At 37.4% G+C, this 21,571-nt stretch overlaps 1 protein-coding gene across 1 annotated transcript in view; it reads left to right on the plus strand.

Moving 5' to 3' along the window:
* The window catches only part of DOCK10 (dedicator of cytokinesis 10), a 225,511-nt gene that overhangs the window by 80,516 nt on the left and 123,424 nt on the right, over positions 1-21,571 (plus strand). Inside the window, 1 exon segment of the mRNA XM_039855668.1 lies at positions 20,786-20,905. Coding sequence (XP_039711602.1) covers positions 20,786-20,905 — 120 coding nt within the window.

Raw genomic sequence — 21,571 nt, forward strand, 5'->3', positions numbered from 1 at the left:
TCAAAGACCAAGTTTTGTCTTCACCTACACATTCTCAGTACATTTTTGATATTAAAATTGTTTTAAAAGCTAAACACCCAAAGCAAGCATTAGTCCAGAATAAGTCTATGTGGAGACAGTTTTCTAAAGATTCTCCCTCCCAGAAAAACTCTCTGGTTGTTTAATCTTAGTACTGCTGTGAAGGGGCTTTGCAGATGTCAATTAAGGTTACTTATCAGTTGGCCTTAACATATAGAAATTATCCTGGATTATCCAGGTAGACCCAATCTACGCTGAGGCAGAAGGGAAGGTCAGAGAGATTCAGAGTGTGAGAAGGATTTGACATGTTGTGTCTGGCTTAGAGAGGGACCATGATGCAGAGGATGCAGGTGGCTTCCAGACACTGACAATAACCTCAGTCCTACAACCACAAGGAATTGGGTTCTATCGACGACACACTTGGATTTCAGCCTCTGGGTCTCCAAGCAGAGAATCGGCTGAGCCCAGTTATACTCAGGTTTCTGACCCACAAAGATTGTAAGATAACAAATGGGTGTTGATTTAATGTGTGATAATCTGTTATAGCAGCAATAGAAAATTAATACAAACTACTGGAACTATTTCTCAAATATCTGACATCTTAGCACTTAAATGCTTATTTCTTCTAAAACATGGTTCAGATTTCCCATCTTAACTAACTTCCAAATATTCAGACTATCATCTATGGAAAATCACAAATTTACTTTCTCTCTTTGGACACCGTGATTCTAGTCTTTGAATACGTATATAAGAACATGTGCATTAGTGTATTTTGTATGTACATGTATATACATATATAGGTGTGTTTATACAGAAATAGATAACTCTGTAGACCTGGCAAATACCAATCATATTCAACAAATAATAGTTTATATATATGCACATGTAGGAATCCTAGCTATTATGTTTACACACACACACACACATATGTATAGTGCCCACAAATATATATCATATATTATTTCCCAACAAATATACTAATAAACTATATAATCATTCCATTGTATATATAAGAAACAGCCAGACAGAGGTCAAGTAACTTGCTGAAAGTCATCTAATAGACAGTGGAAGGGGGTTCAAATATAGATCTGTCTGGACCTGAGACCGTACTGTTCTTAGTTTCCATCTTGCTTATCTCTCATACTGAATCTTTCTGGACATCGTCAGGTCCTACATCCATCTCTGCCCGGATGCCATGTATTGCCTTCCTAAACTCCTCTCCCCCATGCAGCTGGCTGTTTCACTGCCCTGGTAGTTTTCCTACTTTTTCTTGATGTCTTCTCAATTTCCTAAATTACTTTTCATTTATCATATGTAAAAGAACTTCAGAACTGTATTCTCTATTCTATAGTACTCTGTTCTCCAAAAATTCCACTTATTTTTAGACTTTCAGTTGTAACAGTTTTGACGATCTTCGGCTTCATGTCTCCAGTCCTGACTTTGTCCTGAGTTCCAGACACACATATAACAATGGTGCTGGATATGCCCATTTGCCTGTCTTCTTGATTAGACATTTAATATGTCTAAATCAGCATTTATAGGAAGAGAAGCCCTCTCTTCTTAACACCTTCTGTCCCTCAGTCATATTATCCATCTCCTTGATGGCCAAACTCAGAAGCCTGCTGGCATCTGTAAACCTCTCTTCTGGTTAAGAGCATGGGTTCTAAAACTGGACTACCTGGTTTAAATCCTATATGTGCTACTTACTTGCTTTGGGACATTTGGCCAATTGCATAACTTCTCAGGACCCAAGTAACTTCCACTGTAAAACTGTGGTGGTGTTAACAGTAATAATACCTATCTCACAGTGTTGTCGCACAGCTGAAATAAGGTATAAACATTTACACCAGCACCCAGGATTTGTTACTTGCTCAGTAAATTTCAGCTATCATTTTTCATTTAACTGTCAGATCTTCATGTATAACCTCCCTGAAATGCATGATTATATTTTTGTTGCCAAGTTCTGTGCCCTCTACCACTCTACGTTAATACCTGAATTACTGCAAATTGTCTGGATTGAGTTTCCACAGCCTACACATAACTACCAAATGAATCTTCCAAAGGAACTATTTTAATTGTAATTCAACCCTTTAGTGGTTTCCCATGTCTTTCAGTATACAGTGGAAACATTCATTATCTTGGCATTTAAAGATTTCCATGCATTTGTCCCTGTTTTTTTTTTTTATTTTATTTTCAGTTGTTCCCACCTCTTCTCTCTTACTCAACCCTTGTTTATAGATAGGCTGGTCTTCTAACTTTTTCTTAAACATTCTGTTTTGGTCTGCCTCTTAACTTTTGTAATAACTAATGGTTATACCCTCTATGTACCAGGAAATGTGCTGAAAATTTTAAGAATATCATCTCATTTATCCTCCCAACCACTCGATGAGGTAGCTACCATGTTAGTCCTACTTTACAGATGAGGAAACTGAGGCCTAGAGACAGAGTGGGTGATTGGCTGAAAGATACACAGTCAGGAAGCAGTGGACCTAAGATTTGAACCCAAGCTAACTTCAGATGCCATGATTTTAATCATTCTGTCTTATGCCTTCTCTATGCTATATTCCCCTTTCCTGGAAAATCCTTCATCCTTCTCCCATCTATTTCACTCCCACCTATTATTCAAAGGCTTCCTTAGGTTCTACCTTTACTATAAAGCTTTCAAGGCCTCTTCAAACTGTAATGAACTCTTGTTTCAGGTAGAAGCTTCTTGAGGCTAAGACGGGTTTTATGTATTTTTCACGAAGCCCAGCAATGCCTTGAGTATAGTAGTTAATAAATCCTGTCTATTTATTGTTATCAGATTTCTTTTCCAATGAACTTCACAGTGATTCCTCATGGTCGAGCCAATTAATCTCCGATTTCTCTGTATAATCCATTCTTTCCCATTATCCTAGTTAGGTTTATTGATTGCCAACATGTTTCTAAACTTAGGCAGAAAGGAAATTTATCGGAATAGTGTGGGGTATCACAGAATGCTGAAGAAACAGACTTGGTCTGAAATTAAGAAAGACGAAGCCTAGTAGAGGTCCCCAACAGTGCCATCCCATGAAGCACTCCACTTAATGCTACTAAATTTTCTCCTTCTTTGCAATACCCCCAAGTTATGTGTATCTGATATCCCTATGTGTTGCCTGGCCATGCCTCCTTTTGCCAGTATTTTTAGGGCTGTGATCAACTGCTAAGTAAGTAAAGAAATGAGTCATTCTCATATTGCAGAAGTTGAGGAGAGGGAGGAACTCCAGGATGAAGACCCATGGCGCCTAAAGAGGAATAGAGGAGAGACTAGATGCAAATATTAGAAAGAGAGGAAGTCGCTTAAAAGTTGCTCAAGATTAGTGAATCTTTCCTTACAAGACAGCATTCCTTCTAAAACTTCTAAATATTCTAAGCCTCTGAGTTGGAGATTTAGGGTATCACAGGTAAGAGGGTCCACGGATGGACTTGAGAGATTGTGACCCTTGACCATGCATACACATTTTTAAGTACTTAACACTTTTCTGGTGATTCCATAGTTTCTATTAGTTTCTCAAATGCGTCCAAAAAAGGTTGTAAAATATTAATTTCAGCTATGAAAATAGAAATATAATCTTACCCCAAGAAACTAGGTGACCTAGAAGCAGACTCTCATATTATCAGATAAGGAAAAAACTTAAATCTGAAAATTCTATATAATAGAATTTATAACATACCCATTTATCTAACAGATACTAAAGAGGTATATAGAGGGTAAGATCTGTTTAGGGCTAAAGGCATACAGTGGAATACTAAATATTCAATAACAATGACAGGAGGGCTTCTGCCCTGTGGAATCCTTGGCTGCCTACCTAAGCCAATTACAAAATAACAGTATATAGTTTACCTCCCCAATTGTTATTTTTATAGCATCTTACTATTTTCTCACAGTTTTCAAAAGAAGTTTCCTTAGTCTCCATATTTTGGCAAGGAATCATCAGTATCAATATCACTTTTTGGCCAACTTTGCACAATCACTGCATGACCAGGTGGAGGTCCATGTGTGAGGCGTATGTGTGTGCTTCAGCTAAATCTAGTCATTATTGGGGAGAAAGGAATGGCCTGTGTCAGTAAAAAGCATTGGAGATAAAGGGGAAGGCTTATTAAGTAAGCAGATGGCATCTATTATGGTCATGGTTGTCGGGACTTGCTGGTTAAGTGAGAACTTCTCTGAGCATTGCCGACTTCCATACAGAATTAGAACTGTGTTTGAACATGCGGCTTCTAAGGGTGAGATGACCATTTTCTCTATGGAAAAAAAAAAAGAGGAGGGGCATCACAAGTGTTTAGGGGAGAAGACCACAGTTTCAAATGTGTGGTCAGAGGAGGCTTTCTGAGAGAGAGAGATATTTGAGTAAAAACCTGAAAGAAGTTAGGGACCAGCCACAGGATATCTGTTACCACTCGCTTCTGGGTTGCAGTTTGCATCATCTGTGGCAGCCAACCTGTGCCTCCACCAGTAAGCGTGTTGAGCACTGGAAAGAAGAGACCAGGCTCTGAAACAAAAGCGTCCCCACAAAGTACAACTCATTGTGCCTACTCATTGTTCCCACCTCGTCACTCTCCCCCTTTCTATGTGTAACCTGAATCCTACTTCCAGCTGAGACATGAGCAAAATTTTTGAGCTACTTAATAAACTTATTATCCTTCTTTCTTAAAGTTCAAAACCCCCAGAACATTGCAAACCTTTTGCATGGAAATTGCTCTCCTGGTTAAGCTTCTTATTTGTATCACAATGCACATCACACATTTCTGTGCACAAAGATGCACAAAGATGCCTGTGCATCTTTTATATCACCCTCCGTGATATAAGATCAGATACAATCCATAATATCCTTTCCTTAGGACTCACCTCCCAGGAGAGTTGGTAAGAGTTCCTTCAGTCTTGGTGGTCATGGAAGTCAGTTCTCGGTAGAAATAGTTCTTCAACTATCTTGATAACCCACCAAGAGCTTTATGGACAAGCAGTGTTTCCTCCAACACCTACAAAACTGGTGGACACCGCTATTGAGTAGTTACATCCTGCAGATCAAGAAACAAAATCTTAAACTAAATAGCTGTCTCACACAACAATGATTTTTAGAACCGATCTTTCTAATGTTTAATCTGATCAATCATTTCCTAGTTCTATAGCCTCCAAATATTTCTTATCTCATGCACCTAGTAGAAGAAAAAATAAAATGACTGGACTCTCATATTCTATGTTTATTTATAAATTATATAGTTCTTATCAATAGCTAATAATTCAAAACACAATATACTTATGAAGTGAACAATAAACAAGGTTCATTGTTAAGCACAATAAATGTAAGTCCTTGGTTTTGTTTTCATTAAACTTAACAATTATTTACTGAGAACCTCCTGGATGCCAAGCACTGTTCTGATCACCGAAGACACAGTAAATGAAGTAGATAGAATTCTAATTCATGGAACATAGAGTTTAGTAGAAGAAGACATACCATAAGTTGAATAAATACGTAAAATGGATAGTTCTGTTGCATGCTAGTAAATGCTATGGATAAAAATAAAACAGGAAGGAATATTCATGTGGGTTTGAAGGAAGAGTTGTACTTTTAAATAGTCCCAAAGAAAGTGAGTAAAAATCTAAAGCTTAACTATTAGACTATTTGTAACAATTTTACAAAGAGAATCAAGATATCCATGTCCATAATTTCTTTATTTAGATAACTGATATAAATATAAATCTAATATATTTTCTAATATATTTCTAATATATTAGAAATATATTTCTAATATAAATCTAATATATTTTCTAATAAAATATCTAATATATTTTCTTCTTGTTTCCTGGGTAATCATCTAAGGCACTCCTCTACGAAGACCACCAATTTAATCTGTAGTTTCATGAACCTTAAATTGACTTCTCACACTTCAGGCATATTATTATAGTTTACTTTTGGGATCTACCCAGAATGCTAGATTGGATGGTTATTTCGGTGGCAGACGTGGAAACTTACAGTAAATTAGCTCTTTGATTCACTCTCGATTTGGTTCCATGGGTGATTTATATCATCTGGTTTATTTTGCTATGTATAATTCTCTTAAATAGTCATTTGCGTTTTCGTCTTGCTTTAAAGAAGGTGACTAGGGAAAATACACACCCAAATGAGTATCTGAACAGTTGGTAGTTAGTTACAGGAAGCAGTAACTTGAGGTTTTCTTTTCCTTTCTGTTGAGTTATGTGAATGTAGCGAACACATTTCCCTTTTTACTCGAGAAGAACGAATTGTTCGCCTGGTGAAGCTTCAGAAGGAAGAGGTTTGACAGAACCTATATTTTTAAATATTTTGTGAATCAAATGACAGCAATACAATGAGCTTCCGAGGAAAGGTTTTTAAACGAGAGCCCAGTGAATTTTGGAAGAAGAGACGAACCGTGAGGAGAGTAAATTATGAAGAAATCCACAGGCTTAGTTCTGTATGTATCCAATTGTTTGGTGTTTGTTTTCCATCTTTCCTTTAATACTTAAAAAAAAAAAAAAAAGATTGGCTCTGGGGTGGTATTCTAACATAGCTGTGTCCTAGACAAAATAGAATATTTAATTTGGCTCATAAATATCCTCTTTTTCTTACATCATTACTTTTGAAATACATCATTATTTAAAAACATGTTGATAGAATAGCTAAAACATTACTAGACTATTTGGAATATTGGAATTACTGTCATCACTTTTAAAATATATTGATAAGAGGATTTAAATAATTAAAATATTACTAGAATATTTTCTTTTTTAAAGAAAAGTCTATAATTGCCTCAATTAAGGCCCCAACCAATGACTTGTAAATAGTTGTGTTTTTTAAAAATATTGCTGCTGTTTTTATCACATGCCACTCATTATTTGTTTTAAAATTCTTAGAATAATACAAAATATGAAAGAAAATATAAATAAATATTCGATTAAATGAGCCAAGGAAAACAGTAAAAAGTGATGTTTTAAAGAGTAAAAAGGTTTGGTTTGTGTATTATTAAAGATATTCCTGCCTTACCGTTTGCAAACAAAATGAGAACTCTGTAAATGAGTACTTATTACGGAATTCTAGATTTCTACCTGTAAGAACTATAGGCAGCTGAACATCAGAGCCAATTGCTAGAGCACTTCAGTGATTCACATGTAACGCGGAAGGCCCACTTTGTGTGACAAATGGCTGCAATGACATTATTGGCTCTCTTTACAGAAATGTTCATTTTCTAGGCTTTTCAAGTTTTGTTCATTTTCTTCAGGGCAAGGCTTCTTAACCTCAGCACTATCGCCAGCACTATCTGAGAATTCTTTGTTGTGCCAGGTGTCTTATGCATTGTACAATACTTAGTAACTCCCTGGGCTCTACCCAGCCTCTATCAGTGGCAGGCTCTCCCTAGTTGTGACAAATGTCCCCTGGGGGAGAGGGTGATGTCCTCAGTTGAGAATCACTTGGGGTAAATTATCTTTTTGTTCCTATAAACATCTTTAATCTAAAATGAGAGCATCTTATATCATATATATATCATATATATATATGTCATATATATATCACATGTATGATATATATGTCATATATATGATAAGATAATGAGTATTTATGAAAAGTTATTTAATGAACATGAATAATCAAATTAATGAGTCACTCAGCCTTTGATAAACCAAAATCGAGTAAAGAATACCACGTTTCAAATAACAGCGGTTCTCTTTATACTCACTATCTGTATAGTGGAAATATAATGTGGATAGAAGTTACCATAGGTCTGGCTCATAAGATTGGTGTCATGTTGCTGTTTGATTGGTGTCTCTCTCAGTCTCTTTGTAAAACATACCTTCCCATTAGGACACAGAGGCAAATGGACCCCTTAATTTTGTTCCCATTGATGGACCCAGGTCTTTCCAGCCAGCCTTTCAGAACTGGAATATGCAGAGTCCTGAACCTATCCTCCCGGTCCCCACTGGCCTGTCACGGGTGCCTAGTTGTGTCTTTTCTGCTCGCCTCATCAGTTATTTACCATTAGCCTGTTAAAGAGCATAAGTGTTTGAAAAGCTTTTTAGCCTGAGATTATTTTAACTTTCAGACCAGTCTGGAAAAGGTAGTCTGCCTGCTCCCGCTCTCTCAGTGGAATAACCCACAGGAGTTCTGTGGGTTATGTCACTGTGACATTTACTTCTCGCGTTCACCGAAAGAGACAACACTCAGGAGAACACGTCTATCACACACAAGCCACACATACAGTTTGGCAATAGGACGGTCCCCGGTGTCTCCCTGTGTAATGAAGCTAATCGCTCTATGAATTATCTTAATTGAATTTGAAGGTATTGCTACTGAGCACTTTGGGAAAAGTAGTCGGTGAGGACGGACTGTTTTCCCACAGCATTCAGCATCTATGCATTCACATTTAATTAAGACCATTCATTCAGCGACGAGCTTTCTTCTGGGGAAGGCACTGGGGACTTTCCCGCTCCTGTTGCCTGGTTTTGGTCTTCATAAGATAAGCATATGTTTTTTCATAGGTCGTCTCTTCTGTGGGGCAGGGGATTGTTCAGTCTATCCTTAAGTAGTATTCTGAGATGTGGGTTTCATTTGGGTGGGGTGGGGTGGGGAAGGGGAATCCAAGTAAAACACAAAATTAGAATGCTGAGGGGCAATTCTGTGTCACCTTCTCACTTACCATCTATCTATATGACCTTGGGCCAGTTAAATTACTCTGAACCTCGGTTTCCTCTTCCATAAAATGTTCATAACAGTACCTGCCTTGTTTCAAAATTATTTATTGGAATTCAATTTGATCATGTGCATTCTGAACATGATTTCAACACTGTAAAAAAAGTTACAGGTGTTGTATAGTAGTAAACCAAGTAAAACATTTATATTCCCAAGACAAGGGAAAAGGGATGTAATTGCAGTGAGATTGTCTTTTCAATGTCTTTTCAATGCCAGTGGAAGGTGACACCTTACTCTTGGGAATCTTTTTTGGTGCTACACAGTAGGCACAGTTCTGAAATGCGTGAAGCCAGATGCTCAGGGGTCCCAGATTGCTCTATGTTGTTGGGGCTTGCCTTAGAAAGGCTGTGTTTCTAACTGCTCGCCCCCCACCACCACCACCACTACCTAAGCTTACCCAGAGCCAGTTTGGACCTTCCACAACACAAGCATCAAAACTTTTTAAAAACTAAACCAACAGAAGTAGGCTGGCTTCAGAGATGATTTGATAGATATTATGGAAAAAACAATTGAAGTGACAAAATGACCAACAAATGAAGATGAGGGCTAAAATTAGTTCAGAGAATGAAACAATAAATTATTTTGATTTTTTTTGGATATACTCATATATTGTAGGAAAGGAGAAATAGTGATTCTTGGAGATAATTATAGATTATCTGTTTTTATAATGATCATGTGGATTTTGATCTCAACAAACTATTTCTTGCAATAAGGCAAATTTAGAAATGGGCTAATTTTTTAATAATCTAGAATGTTTAACCGGAAGTCTCTGACTTCCTGAAAGGTATAAAACCCAAATTTTATACTTTCATCACCAAGATTGACAATTTTGTTTATTCCGTTTTCTTCAAATGCTGTTTGAAGCTATTTATTTAACTGTGTTGCAATTTTTAATTGTTTTGGAAGTTTCCCTTTTTAATCCAATTTTCCAGTTTATTATCTAAGAAATGCCTTCATATATTATAATTCACTTATCAGACAACATGCAATGTGAAAGAGTGCAACTGCGTTATAAGAAAAGTTTGAGGAAAATGAAACTTGTTAGATCATCAAATTGAACTACTTCCCTTAATTTTTAAAAGATGTATGGTGTTCTGTAGCTTTCTTTTTAATTGTCTATTTTTTTTAAAACCCAATCGTTCAGTATAATCTCTGGTGCATAAGAAATCCATAAAAAGATAGTGTCTTTCCTCAGTTGCATGTCTTAATTTGGATAGATTAAGTACACGATTAGCTTAAATTATTACATCGTCTGCACGGTCAGAAAAAAAAATGCAAAATCTATTTAAATAGATGTGAGTTGATAGTTTTAGGTTTTTGCTGGCTTGTAGATCATTAATCTGCAAAATTTCAAAGTATTTGGAAAAGTTTGGATACGTGCAAAAACTCTTGCTCTCCTCTTTAGTAAGAGCCTATCAACAGTTGAATAGAACATTGAAAAATAGACAGAAGATCTAGTCTGAACATCTTTAAGACATCTCCCACATTCTTCATTTTATATGTATTGTGCTATTGTCTTTCAAGTCTAATTTTTATCTTTCATTCTTCCACATTAATGTAAACAGCCTCCCTCCTGGTCGTCTGTACTTCCTTACTTACTGTTACTCTTTGTTTTATACAAACATTCAGTTACCTATTTAGGATATTTTATAATGAGCCAGTTAGCTGAAAGGTAGCACAGAAATCCCAGGTTGCAAAAAAACAAAGAAATGAGACTGAATCAGAGTTGAAACACAGTGGAAAATAAGGGTAAAAGCTATAATGGACAGCTTGGAGAAAGCAAAGGACAGAAGTAACTGGAGGATTCAGATTCAATCTGGACCACAGAAATGGAGAAGTGTAGATTGAAACTTGATCTGGCCTAAGAATCTTAGCCCCATCAGAAGGCTCTGGGTGTGGCCACAGCCGTAGGAAGGAGCTAGCTTTAGGTGCCAGCTTTAGGTGCCAGGTAGCTGCAGAGAAGTTGCTTTCAAAGTGAACTCAGGAGAGGTGCCTGCAACTTAACCAAGAATGAGCTTACATTCCTCAAGACTGACTTCTGAGAGAGAGAGACAGACAGACAGACAGACAGACAGACAGACAGAGACAAACAGACAGACAGACAGACAGAGACAGAGAGAGAGAGAAGAGTTAAGTCAGGAGAGAGGCAAGGTGGAGGAGGACTGCCACACTGGTCAGAGTTAACTCCATGAAGACGCCCTTCACAACGATCTGAGCAGGAGGTGGGTCATTTGTCAAAGCGGGGGAGTGCCACAGCAAACAGGAAGTAACACCATGACCCCAATAGCTCTTTTTATTTCCTGATGGTTGCAGTGATACAAAATTTTCTGAATTTACAGATTCCCTCGGTTAATGGCATTTTCCTTTGTGGTTTTTGACACAGACATTATCTACCATTCTTTATATGGTTCTTTAATGTACTTTTTAATTTTTTCTTCATCTTTTGTTTGTACCCTCTTATAAATAATTTTTTTACCCTCTATCCTTACCACTCCCTTCCCTGAGGTGACCAGTGACCTCATACCAACCCCTAGATTTCTAATGTCCTTCACTGCAGAACTCACAAAGGGAGCAAGAATAATTCTCAAAATTGTAGCTCTGTTTTAGAATCTTCTGACCAGGAAAATAAAGCTTCTCTGTTGTCTATTGCTACAAGGCCATGACCTTGATAGTGGAATGGAGTGGACCACAGGCTTCATGCTGAGCTGGGTTGAAATATCAGTTTTTCCATCAATTTGCTGAGCAAGTTCTCGGAATCCAAGTTTCTGCATCTGTAAAATAAAGCAACAATAATCTTTTCTAGACTCGATGAGAGAAAGTGTTAAATACTGATCATGGTCCTTGCCATTTGATCATGATAGTAGTAGTAGGAAAAGAATAACTATTATTAGCATATGTGGGGTAAATTATAAAAAAATGGTAGTTTCTCTTGTTACTATTCATATTAAATTATTTGGTGTGACTGTGTTATTTCTACAAGCAAATATAGATGAATTAGTTCTAATATAACAAATATAGCAAATGTTACTCTTCAGATGAAAATGGCAGAATAAAGGAAGATGAAGTGGGGCTAGCAGTGGCTTAGAGATGCCTGGCCTGTCATATACTCTAGGGACCTGCCACTACTTCCAAAACAACCCAGCACCTCCTAGGAGAGAAAATTATAGTATATGGAATGTCATCGCTGAAAGCAAATATGGATGTAAACTTATTTTTTGGCCCCCATTTGTTCTGGTGTCATAAGAGCTTGGTGAGTTAGGCTTAATGTAAATTAGAGATGAGGACTTCACTAGGTTTATCACCTTGGAAAACCAAGAAAATGCTTAAGTTCCCCTATGCCCAAGGTGCATGATGCCAGATGTATGTTTTATAGAATGAGATGATGTTGTAATTCATTAGTAATACATGAGTTTACTAAACCCAAATTCCTACACTTCGAGGAGTCATTGACTGTGAGAGATTCTCCCTTCGGACCGTTGAGAACCAAATAAAGGTAATTTGAGGAGATACAGCAGTCCCTTATTATAGGTGCTGTTCCTCCTATTATATTATATTAGATTTCTCTATTTGCAAGAAGAAACGTAAACAAGCATAGTCCAGAGAAGGGAACATAAGGGGAAATGGAGATGGTCTGTGAGAACAGGGATGGGAGCAGTGCATCTCAGGGCGGTGGACAGCAGGGGGGTCTTGGCGTTTGGCACTGATGGGCAGTCACGTGGATGTTGGCAACTTTCCATTCAAGTTTCAGAGTTCTGAGGGCAGCGTTGACTAGACCTCGTTGGGGTCACACATCTTGGCTGCAGAAGAGCAGGACCCGTTTAATTATCAGACCCGCCAAGATGACTCCTTATGAGTATGGGGGGAAATTAAGTCATCAGAAGGAAATTAAAATGCTAGTACTAAAACAAACAAACAAAAAACAGGATGGGTGTCACATAAGCCAAAAAACCAATGTCCACTATTCATATTCAATTTCAGGTACCCAAAGGGAAGAAAGGAAATAAAAGAGCTATTTACATTCAAGTGTGTGTGACATGTATGGTTTTGTGTATATACATGCACACACCCCTCACACTTGGCTTGTTTGTGAAAGTTCATTTGTGTAACTGTCAAAGAACTAAAATAGCATCAAAATTTAAGCTAGTGGCAGCTTTCATCACAGACTTCCTATAAATTAATCTAAAATTCTCAGCACTTTGCTCTAAGGCTTTAATTCCCCGGGTGTCAGGCAGGCTTGTAATTGGGTTGTGATGTATTTTTAATGATATTTGTTATCTTTCAAGTGTTTCTAGAAAACTAAATGAGACATGTAATTTAATTTGATTTAGATCTTTTTGGATATTTTCTATTTCTTTACAAGCACCAGTATTAGAAGAAGCAGCCACTTTAATTTTTTTTTTATTATTTGCCATACACTGATATATGCATTTTTAACATGCTCCTATAAGATATATATGGTCAAATTTTCTTAAAAAGAAAATAAGACTTAAAAGTTCCGAGTTCAGTTTGAAAGTACACCATATATTACAGGTCCTATAGAGCTCATTTACGTTCTTTATTTTCCTAATGAAATTAAGGGTTAACAAAATAGAACAGTCTGATTTTTCTAACTATAATGTTTATATTAAGTATCGTGATTAACCTTTATATTTGCAAAGGGCTTTATAATTTACCAAGTTTAACCTGGTTTATTTCACTGAAATGGACAGATATTTAAAGAGTTACTACTGGTTGATTTCTTCTGAGATCTATGTCCTTTTTCGTTACCAAGGGAACCATTTCCAAATTAAGCTTAATCTGAGCTTGCCCAGCTGTACAGTTCTTAACTTTGATTTAGCTAGTGTTTTTCCATTCTCATGAAACTGTGTAGTTCAAGACAGAGAGAAGGGTAAAAGGTCAACATAAGATGCCTTATTCATTACTTAATCATTTCCTTTTGGGTAAGAAAAGCTCGTCTTGTTTTCTGAAGCTCATACATTTGAGAAGTTGTCCAGTGGAACTCCCTTTGATGAAAGGCTGAATTAAATCTGTCACACGACCACAGGCTGACAGCTGTGCAATGGATCCAGCTGCCTGGGCTCTCTCCAATTTTCTCATTTGTTTTAAACACAAATAGTGTGGAAGTTGGTTCCATGCCAATCACACTAAGGCCGAAGGGTCCTGGATTAAATTAAGGCCTGAAGAATTCATGTGTCATCTAGATCTTTTATTTCCTCCAAGAAAATTAATCAGTTATCTTGATTATGCAGAAATGAGTTTACAGCTGTGTTTCTAATTTCTTGTGGAGATCTTGAGATTAGAATTCAAATTTTTTAAGGTCTCTCTAAAGACTCCATGGATTCTCACTGTTAGCTATTTACTTGTCTGCGTACCAAGATGAGAAAAGGATGTTTAGATAATTGACATGTCATGCCCAGATAGAATCTACTGTATTGGTCCTAAAGTAAACATCTATTTTTATCTGTTTGCTTTTCTGGGTCATTAGCCAAGATGCAAAGTTTTGTAAGCAGAAGAAGGCATTCAAATATAGGAGTAATTCTGTTATGAATATTCAAATAAGAATAAGGTTTCATTTCATATCTAGAAATGACAAGGTGATTGAGAAAGACAGAGAAAGTCCCAGTTAGCATCACAGGATGTACTGCATGTCATAGAAAAAATATAAAGCTTCTCAAAGGTGGGAAAAAAACTCTTTTCATAGTAAGCGTTTCTTGGAAAGATCAGATTTTCTGAAAAGGAGAGCAAAGAGCAACTAGTTCAAATGGATAAACTAGAATGACCTTCACAGTGAGTCACCAAGGTTTGGCTCCCTAATTATACTTAAAATTTAGAACGGAAGTACAAATTAGTAGCTGATGGATGGTCATGGGGATGGGGAGCACAGCATAGGGAATGCAGTTAGCATTAACACCTTGGCTAGGTGGAGGGTCAGGGGAGGGAGGGAGCAATTGGGGAGATAGTTTTATGAACTATATAGATGTCTAACCCATGTACTGTATACTTGAAACTAATTTAAATAACTACATTTTAGAAAATCTTTTGTATATTTGAAACTCTTCAAAATAAGAGTTGGGGAAAAAAAATTTAGAACACAAATATTGGCCTCTAACACGAGGGACCTGCTGTGGAGGTCGCCCTCCGTTCCTCATCGCATCACCCCCTTTCCCTGATTAGCCCTCTGTGAGCCTGATAAGGCCCCAGTGCTGACAAGCCTCACCTGCCTGTGTGTGTGTTAGAGCTACAGAAAGAAATTCTAAGTATCTACAACTTGATTGTTCTCTAGGTATTTATATTTGCAAAGTTAATGAGTTTAATAGGAAATCGATCTTAAATTGAATCCCTTTTTTTTAAATCCAAGGGTATAAATACATAAAAATACTTTCTAGAATGGTTCTCAAAGGAAATAAAATATTCGTTGCTGATATACACAATTAGGTAGCTTACTACACTTTCTGTTCTGGTGGGGATAAAGCAACCTGACGATTCAAGAGATAGTTGAAGGAGACGATGCTCCTTTTTTTTTTTTTATTTCACTGTTTTCCTTATGTTCTTATCTCTTTTGCCTCCATAGAATCATTAGATATTAACATTTGTTTGTTTGTTTAGTAAAGGAAATTTAGGTAGTAAATATAGAAGTATGTAGCACAGTTCGTGGTACATGGATTATTTAGTGAAATTGTTTCAATTGGTTGGTTGGTTTGACTTGGTTTTAGTATAAATAAAACAGGTGGGGTGATTTTCAGTTATTTTCAAATAAAGACAAATATATATTTGTACGGCATTTGGGGGTTTGCTTAACATAGTTGCATATTTTGTCTCCTCATTCTTACAACTCTGTCGTAGGCAGGAAGCTGCTCTTTGACTCATCTGAGTCACCCTCACCAAGTCTTAAATGACCTATTCAATTATGTAGTTGGTAGGTAAAAGACCTTAAACTTCCAGCTATAGATTCTGATTTGTAATCCTTTGTGACAATGATCAGTGCACAGAGGTGTTTAAGTAACTTACCACATGTTTATGGTCCTCTATACAGAGCTTAAAATACTTTAGTTAATATGTTGCTAATTATTCTTCACTTTTTTGTTGGCAGTAGCTTCCAGAACCACACATATAATCTGTAATTATATTCCACAGTTTCCTTTTCCCAGTGTTTTATGTATCTTATTTTAATTACTTGACAATATTAGTGGTTGAATTTCCATGTGAAGTCCCACCGTGATTTTCTAGGTTTCCTCTCTGGTGGATTTGCAAAGCGTAAACAATTTTAAAATCAAACAGCTCACGGAGGCATGATGATTTGAAAGAGTGAGTTTATTTTTTTACCATGATAAAATCAATATAGTTTATTATAGAAAATTTAGAAAATGTGAAAAGTCAAAATAGCAGAATCCTAAAAGTCATAGTCTCATCCAAATATAATAGCTGATAATATTTAGATATATCTCTAATCTTTTTTCTTTAAATTTTTAAAATCCTGTGCAGTGATTCTGGTGCAATATTTATTTCCACTTTTACTTAATAATAATAATACATGAGCAATTTTACGTGTTATTACAAACTTCGAAAAAATCAGTTTCAATGGTCGTGTCTTATTTCTTAGACTGGATGTGCCATAATTTCCTAATCATTTCTTATTCTTGATAATTTATTATTTCACATTGTTGGCTGACCAAGTCCTTCAGGCCTTACTACCCCTTACAGATCTAGGTATTCTGGATTCAAATTTTAATGTCATAATATGTGTGAATCCAGAACCATCGTCAAAATGAACTTGACCTTCTTTCCTTCTTTCCATCTTGATCGTGGACCCCAACCTCCTCGTGTTTTCCCACAAAAGCCAGTCATGAAAAATGTCATGAGTCAACTAACTGTACTGAAGAATTGAACAGTTACAAGGAGAAATTGTCACCGCATGTACTGCACAATTATATATTGATTTATTCCAACCCTGTCCTGCTTTCCATATTCTTCCAAAGCTCATGATAGCACTAACTCTTTCTCCACAACACATAATTCTTTAAAAAACATAAACCACGCTTTTTGAGCTGCAGCTCTAGTGTCTTTACTTTTTAGATGTAGCTTCCACCACCCCTCCTGCCATTCTTGCCTCTATTGGATGAAGGTGAATATATTTTCTCCAACTTGTTACAAAGATAATTTTTCAAAGGCATCTTTGTATAAATCTTGGATCCTATGTGTGATTGTGTTTTTAATGTAATTCCAAATAGAAAGGAATTTCTATATGAAATTATATAAATTTACTTACTCGACAAATATTTATTGAGTGCCTACTATTTGCTCTTTGTACACATTAAATTTATAATACAAGTGTTTTAAATCCATGACTAGTGAAAATGTAAGACTTACAGGCTTTATCTACTTGGCACTTATGTGATAAGCACTAGGATATGGTACAGTTCTGAGAGCATAACAAATATTACCCCATTGAATCCTATGACGTAGCTACTACTGAGATGTCCATTTTACAGATTGGGAAGCTGAGGCACAGAGATTCTAATTAACATACCCAAAGTTCCATAGCTCATAAGTGGCAACGTTAGGACTAGCACCCCAGGACTTCTGGTTCTAGAGTGCACATTACACTCTCTGTCACATCTCAACATAGAAAACCTATAACCACACTCTCCCTTTTATTTTGGACTTTTCCTAAAACAAGGCTACATTGTCTAGGTTATTTCTTAGTTAGATTGTACTTCTATTCTGGAGAGAGGTCTAGGTTGGTAATTTAGTCATTTAATTTTTCAGTGTTATGTACTTCGGATGCTTACTTCTTCTGTGTCATTTCTTCACCCATTTGATTTTGAATTATAATTCTGAAAATAACACAGATCTTTGTCAGGGAACACTGTGTTCTTGAAATTAGAATCTTTAGCCAAAGCATGGACTGTCTGCCATCTCCAAACCAATTAAATGGCTCTTGGCAGCCCTGGCTATTACCTAGATGGCAGGTTGACCAACTCCAGGACTTAGATGTTGTGTTGGCATTCCACAAGGAGTGGGGGAATAAGTAGAGGGGAAGGGAGCATTTGTTTTTGTGACAGGAGCTCATTCTTCTGATGTGGAACTAAATGAGAGGAGAGCTGTGGATTTGGGGAAGTAGATCAAACAAATCTCTTAATACTGCATAAGAAGAATAGGGCCTATTACCCCCTAGGCTCAACACCAACCCTGCTGCATAATAACAGGTACTGGTGGGTGCCTTTTCCCAGGCCTGGAGTGACTTTAGAATAGCTAATTAAATTCATTACTCATCTGAGAGAAAGAAATAAGAGTAAAAAGCACTATAAAAACCAATCCAGTTCAGGGTAATCTTGGCACATGCCTCCTCCCAGTTGGTGCATTTCCAAAAGCAAGAGGCACATTAAATTCAGGAGGGACAGCTCAACCGTTGTAAAGCTGTAAATTAATGCTGCTCAGTTCCCAGTTTTGCTCAATGTCTCTGTAAGCAGCAAGAGTGAGAAATTAACTGATCCCACCATCTTTGTATATATCTGTCTCTTTGACCAAAACACTGAGCAGGCAGTTCTCCTGCTCCAGAGAGAACTACTAGTTCCATAGCCTGGATTCTCACCATCACAGATGCATAATGCATTTGTGGCAAACATGGCCAAATCCCAGGCTCTAGGTGCTATGGAAAATATCACCATTATTTTCATTTTTAAAGTGCATAGCCACAAAATTATAAAACATTGACTATCTTGAGTTTTACACATTAGTTAATAAATTCCCTGGTAAGATAGACCTTAACTAATATATCCACCCCATACGTCAAGACTTAATAAATTAGATGAAGCATATCTGCTAGGTTTTGCAACTCCATGTCAAAATAACCTCAGTGCAACAATTTAATCAGGAAAGGCGTAATAAGTGTCATTCATTGATTGGCTGGTATGTCATAGCCTGAAATGAATAAATAAAAGTCTACCCTCCAACAGATGCTTACAGTTTATGCCTTTTATTGGGTATATCAAGGAGAGTTTAGAATTTATTTTTTTGCGGTTTTATTTATAACCTGTGACATGTGAGCTCTGATTTTCCTATTATGCTAATTTAGATGGGATTAGCTTTAGGTGGTGTGTAGGCCCAGTAAAGCATCTTCTTTGAAGATCTTCTCATCTACAGCTTGTTTATTAATGCTGCAATTTGCATCTAAGCAGAGATGAAATTTAAAAGATAGTGCGAACAAGATGGCAGATGGTCTCTTAAAACGTCTCAATGACATTTGCCTTTAAACTTATTGATTGCAACATACACTAAACCACTCCTACACTCCTATTCGCATTGGCGCGAGGAAAGGGGAGAGGAGGGAAAGTGATCATAGCCACGTCAGGAGCTGTTGGTCTATGAAACCAAAGGGCATCATATACTTAAGCTGAAGAAACAGTGAGGGAAAGGGACGTAACCAGCCAACTCTGTCGGAGATCAGAGCTTTCTGATGGTGTTACAGTACATTTTGTTTTATTTGCTACATTTTATACACAAACATAATATTAAGGGAAAAAAAGAGGTTCCAGATTAAGCCAAGTGTTTCAGACCTGAAGGTTTTTAGGGGCGGTTGGTAATGTAAATGTGTGACTTTGCCAGGACAGGAAGTTATAGATAAGAACTACTGAGGTCTGCAGCTGAACTGGAGTGAAATACCACCACTCAAAGGCATTCAAAGCCGACTAAAAATAAAATATAATAAATGTTGGAGCCAAATCAAACATCTGGAGACTGCATTTGCCTCTCAAGCTGTCATTTTGTGATCCTTGGACTTAATCCTTTTGCCTGGGAAAATAGGGAATAGGAACTTAAAATAAGTCTAAACAAAATAATCATATCGAACGACAGGGATCCTAGGAGGGCTTTTGTTTTTAGTTACCCAAATCATGCCATAGTGCCTCTGTATTTTCCCCTTCAAAATATTGACTGTTTCACAGCTCTTTCACTAAGTCGATTATGTTGGGGCTTTACCAGTAGAGATCTTCCAAACGAGGCCTTAAAAATGGGGAGGGGAAGGTTGGTAGGAAACAGTTCATTGATATCATTGATCTGAAAAAGAAAAAAGGTTTTTTTTTTTTCGTCACAAGATCACTTTAGCATACAAAATGTATGGTGACCACTTCAGCTTCCAGGAGCCCCCAAATAATACAAAAGGCCATTTCTTTTCGTTTAGGTTACACAAATCCTTCATCAAAAGGCCAAGGGAATTCAGATAATGTCCTTGGTTTCTGTTTTGTAATGTTTTAGTCTTTCTTTGGGGTTCTATCTTCCTCACTTTGCGAGTTCTATTCTGTCAGGTAAACACGTCAACCCTACAGTGAAACGATCTTACCTTCTCCCACTGACATTGGTCTCTTTGGTGCTTTGGGTAGTTTCTTTGATGGAGGCACCTTGCCTCTTGGCTTCAGGATTTCAGTGAGGTGTGTTTATCTGGCTATTTTTTCAGACTCTTCTCCATTTTCACTCACTGTATCCATAATAGTTATGTTGGACAGTTCTGTTAGAGAATTACTCAGCTTCTCTTTATAGCGGCAAAGAGGATCGGAGCCAAGCAATTAATCTTGACACAGAATCCATGCTTCAGTGACAACTAAGGCAGTCTGTGATACTCTGTTGCTAGCAGGGAGCCAACATTTTAAAACAGATCCAAGTAGACCTCACGAAGAAGTATCTAATTCAGCAAAAATGATGATCACCATCATAATACTATATCTTTCCTCCCATTGACAAAGGTAAAGTTTATATAAACATCTGCTCTATGGATGAGAAAGGACTAAGACCATGAGCTTCGGAGGCTCAGTGCGAACAGCTTGAATTACTGAGAGAGATGTCAAGTATTTCAAGATCTTCTCATATCATTTCAGATCCGGAAATAAGTTTTGTGGCTTTGCCCTAAAGTGCCAGGAGTCTCTGTGACTCCATCGGAAGGGTTTCTTAGTAACACCTTGGCGATACTAAGAAATGAAACCCATCCAGGTGTTGAGAAGATATGAGACCGTATGTGTCAGTGGTTAACGTCACATTTTTTTTTCCCACAGCAGGAAAAGCCCAGGCTCCTTGAACCCTTGGATTATGAAACTGTCATTGAAGAACTTGAAAAGACCTATCAGAATGACCCTCTTCAAGATCTCCTGTTCTTCCCCAGTGACGACTTTTCAGTAAGTGTCCTCCTTTCAAGCCGTCTAAGTTCAGGAGGGACCCACAAGGTGAACTTCTCAAGGGTGCTATGTTCCCTTGTAGATTTGGGGAGCTCAATGCTCTTCCTGTGGCCACCTTACAACACAGTCATTGCAGTCATTGAGAATCCATATCTGGCAATAAAAAGTGCCCAAAGATCTTGTAAAGTTGGAAGATCGAGGGCTCAGTGACACAGTGGCTGCTGGGATGGGAGTGGCATAGGATGCTGCCTGGATCCAGCTGGTACTGTGTCCCGGCCAGTGTCTGAGTGTGTCTAATCACTGTCCTTCCCAGCCTCCCAGGGCACTTCCTCCCTCAGGCTATTTCTTACTGAAAACTTTGAAACAACTGAAACCAACCGATGACAAAGGCAGTAATCTCTTGACGCAAAAGATGCAATTCTTAAAAATCGCCATTCATCTTGGTTGTTCTTTAATAAGAAACCGTTGAGGCTTTCGGCCAAAGAATGTTAGGCAAGCAATCCTCGTGCAAGCATTTGTGGTCTGAGATGTGTCCTCTTTAGGACAGTGCTCACTGGCACATGGAATGCTCCTAGGGTGGTAAAGAAAATGAATAAAAAGGAAATTTGTTTTGGAGACACACGGTAAAGCACCCACGTATCCCAGCCTTCCATTGTGGTCATCCTA

Source organism: Pteropus medius, unplaced genomic scaffold, assembly GCF_902729225.1.
Source record: "Pteropus medius unplaced genomic scaffold, Ma_sr-lr_union100, whole genome shotgun sequence".
Classification (NCBI taxonomy): Eukaryota; Metazoa; Chordata; class Mammalia; order Chiroptera; family Pteropodidae; genus Pteropus; species Pteropus medius.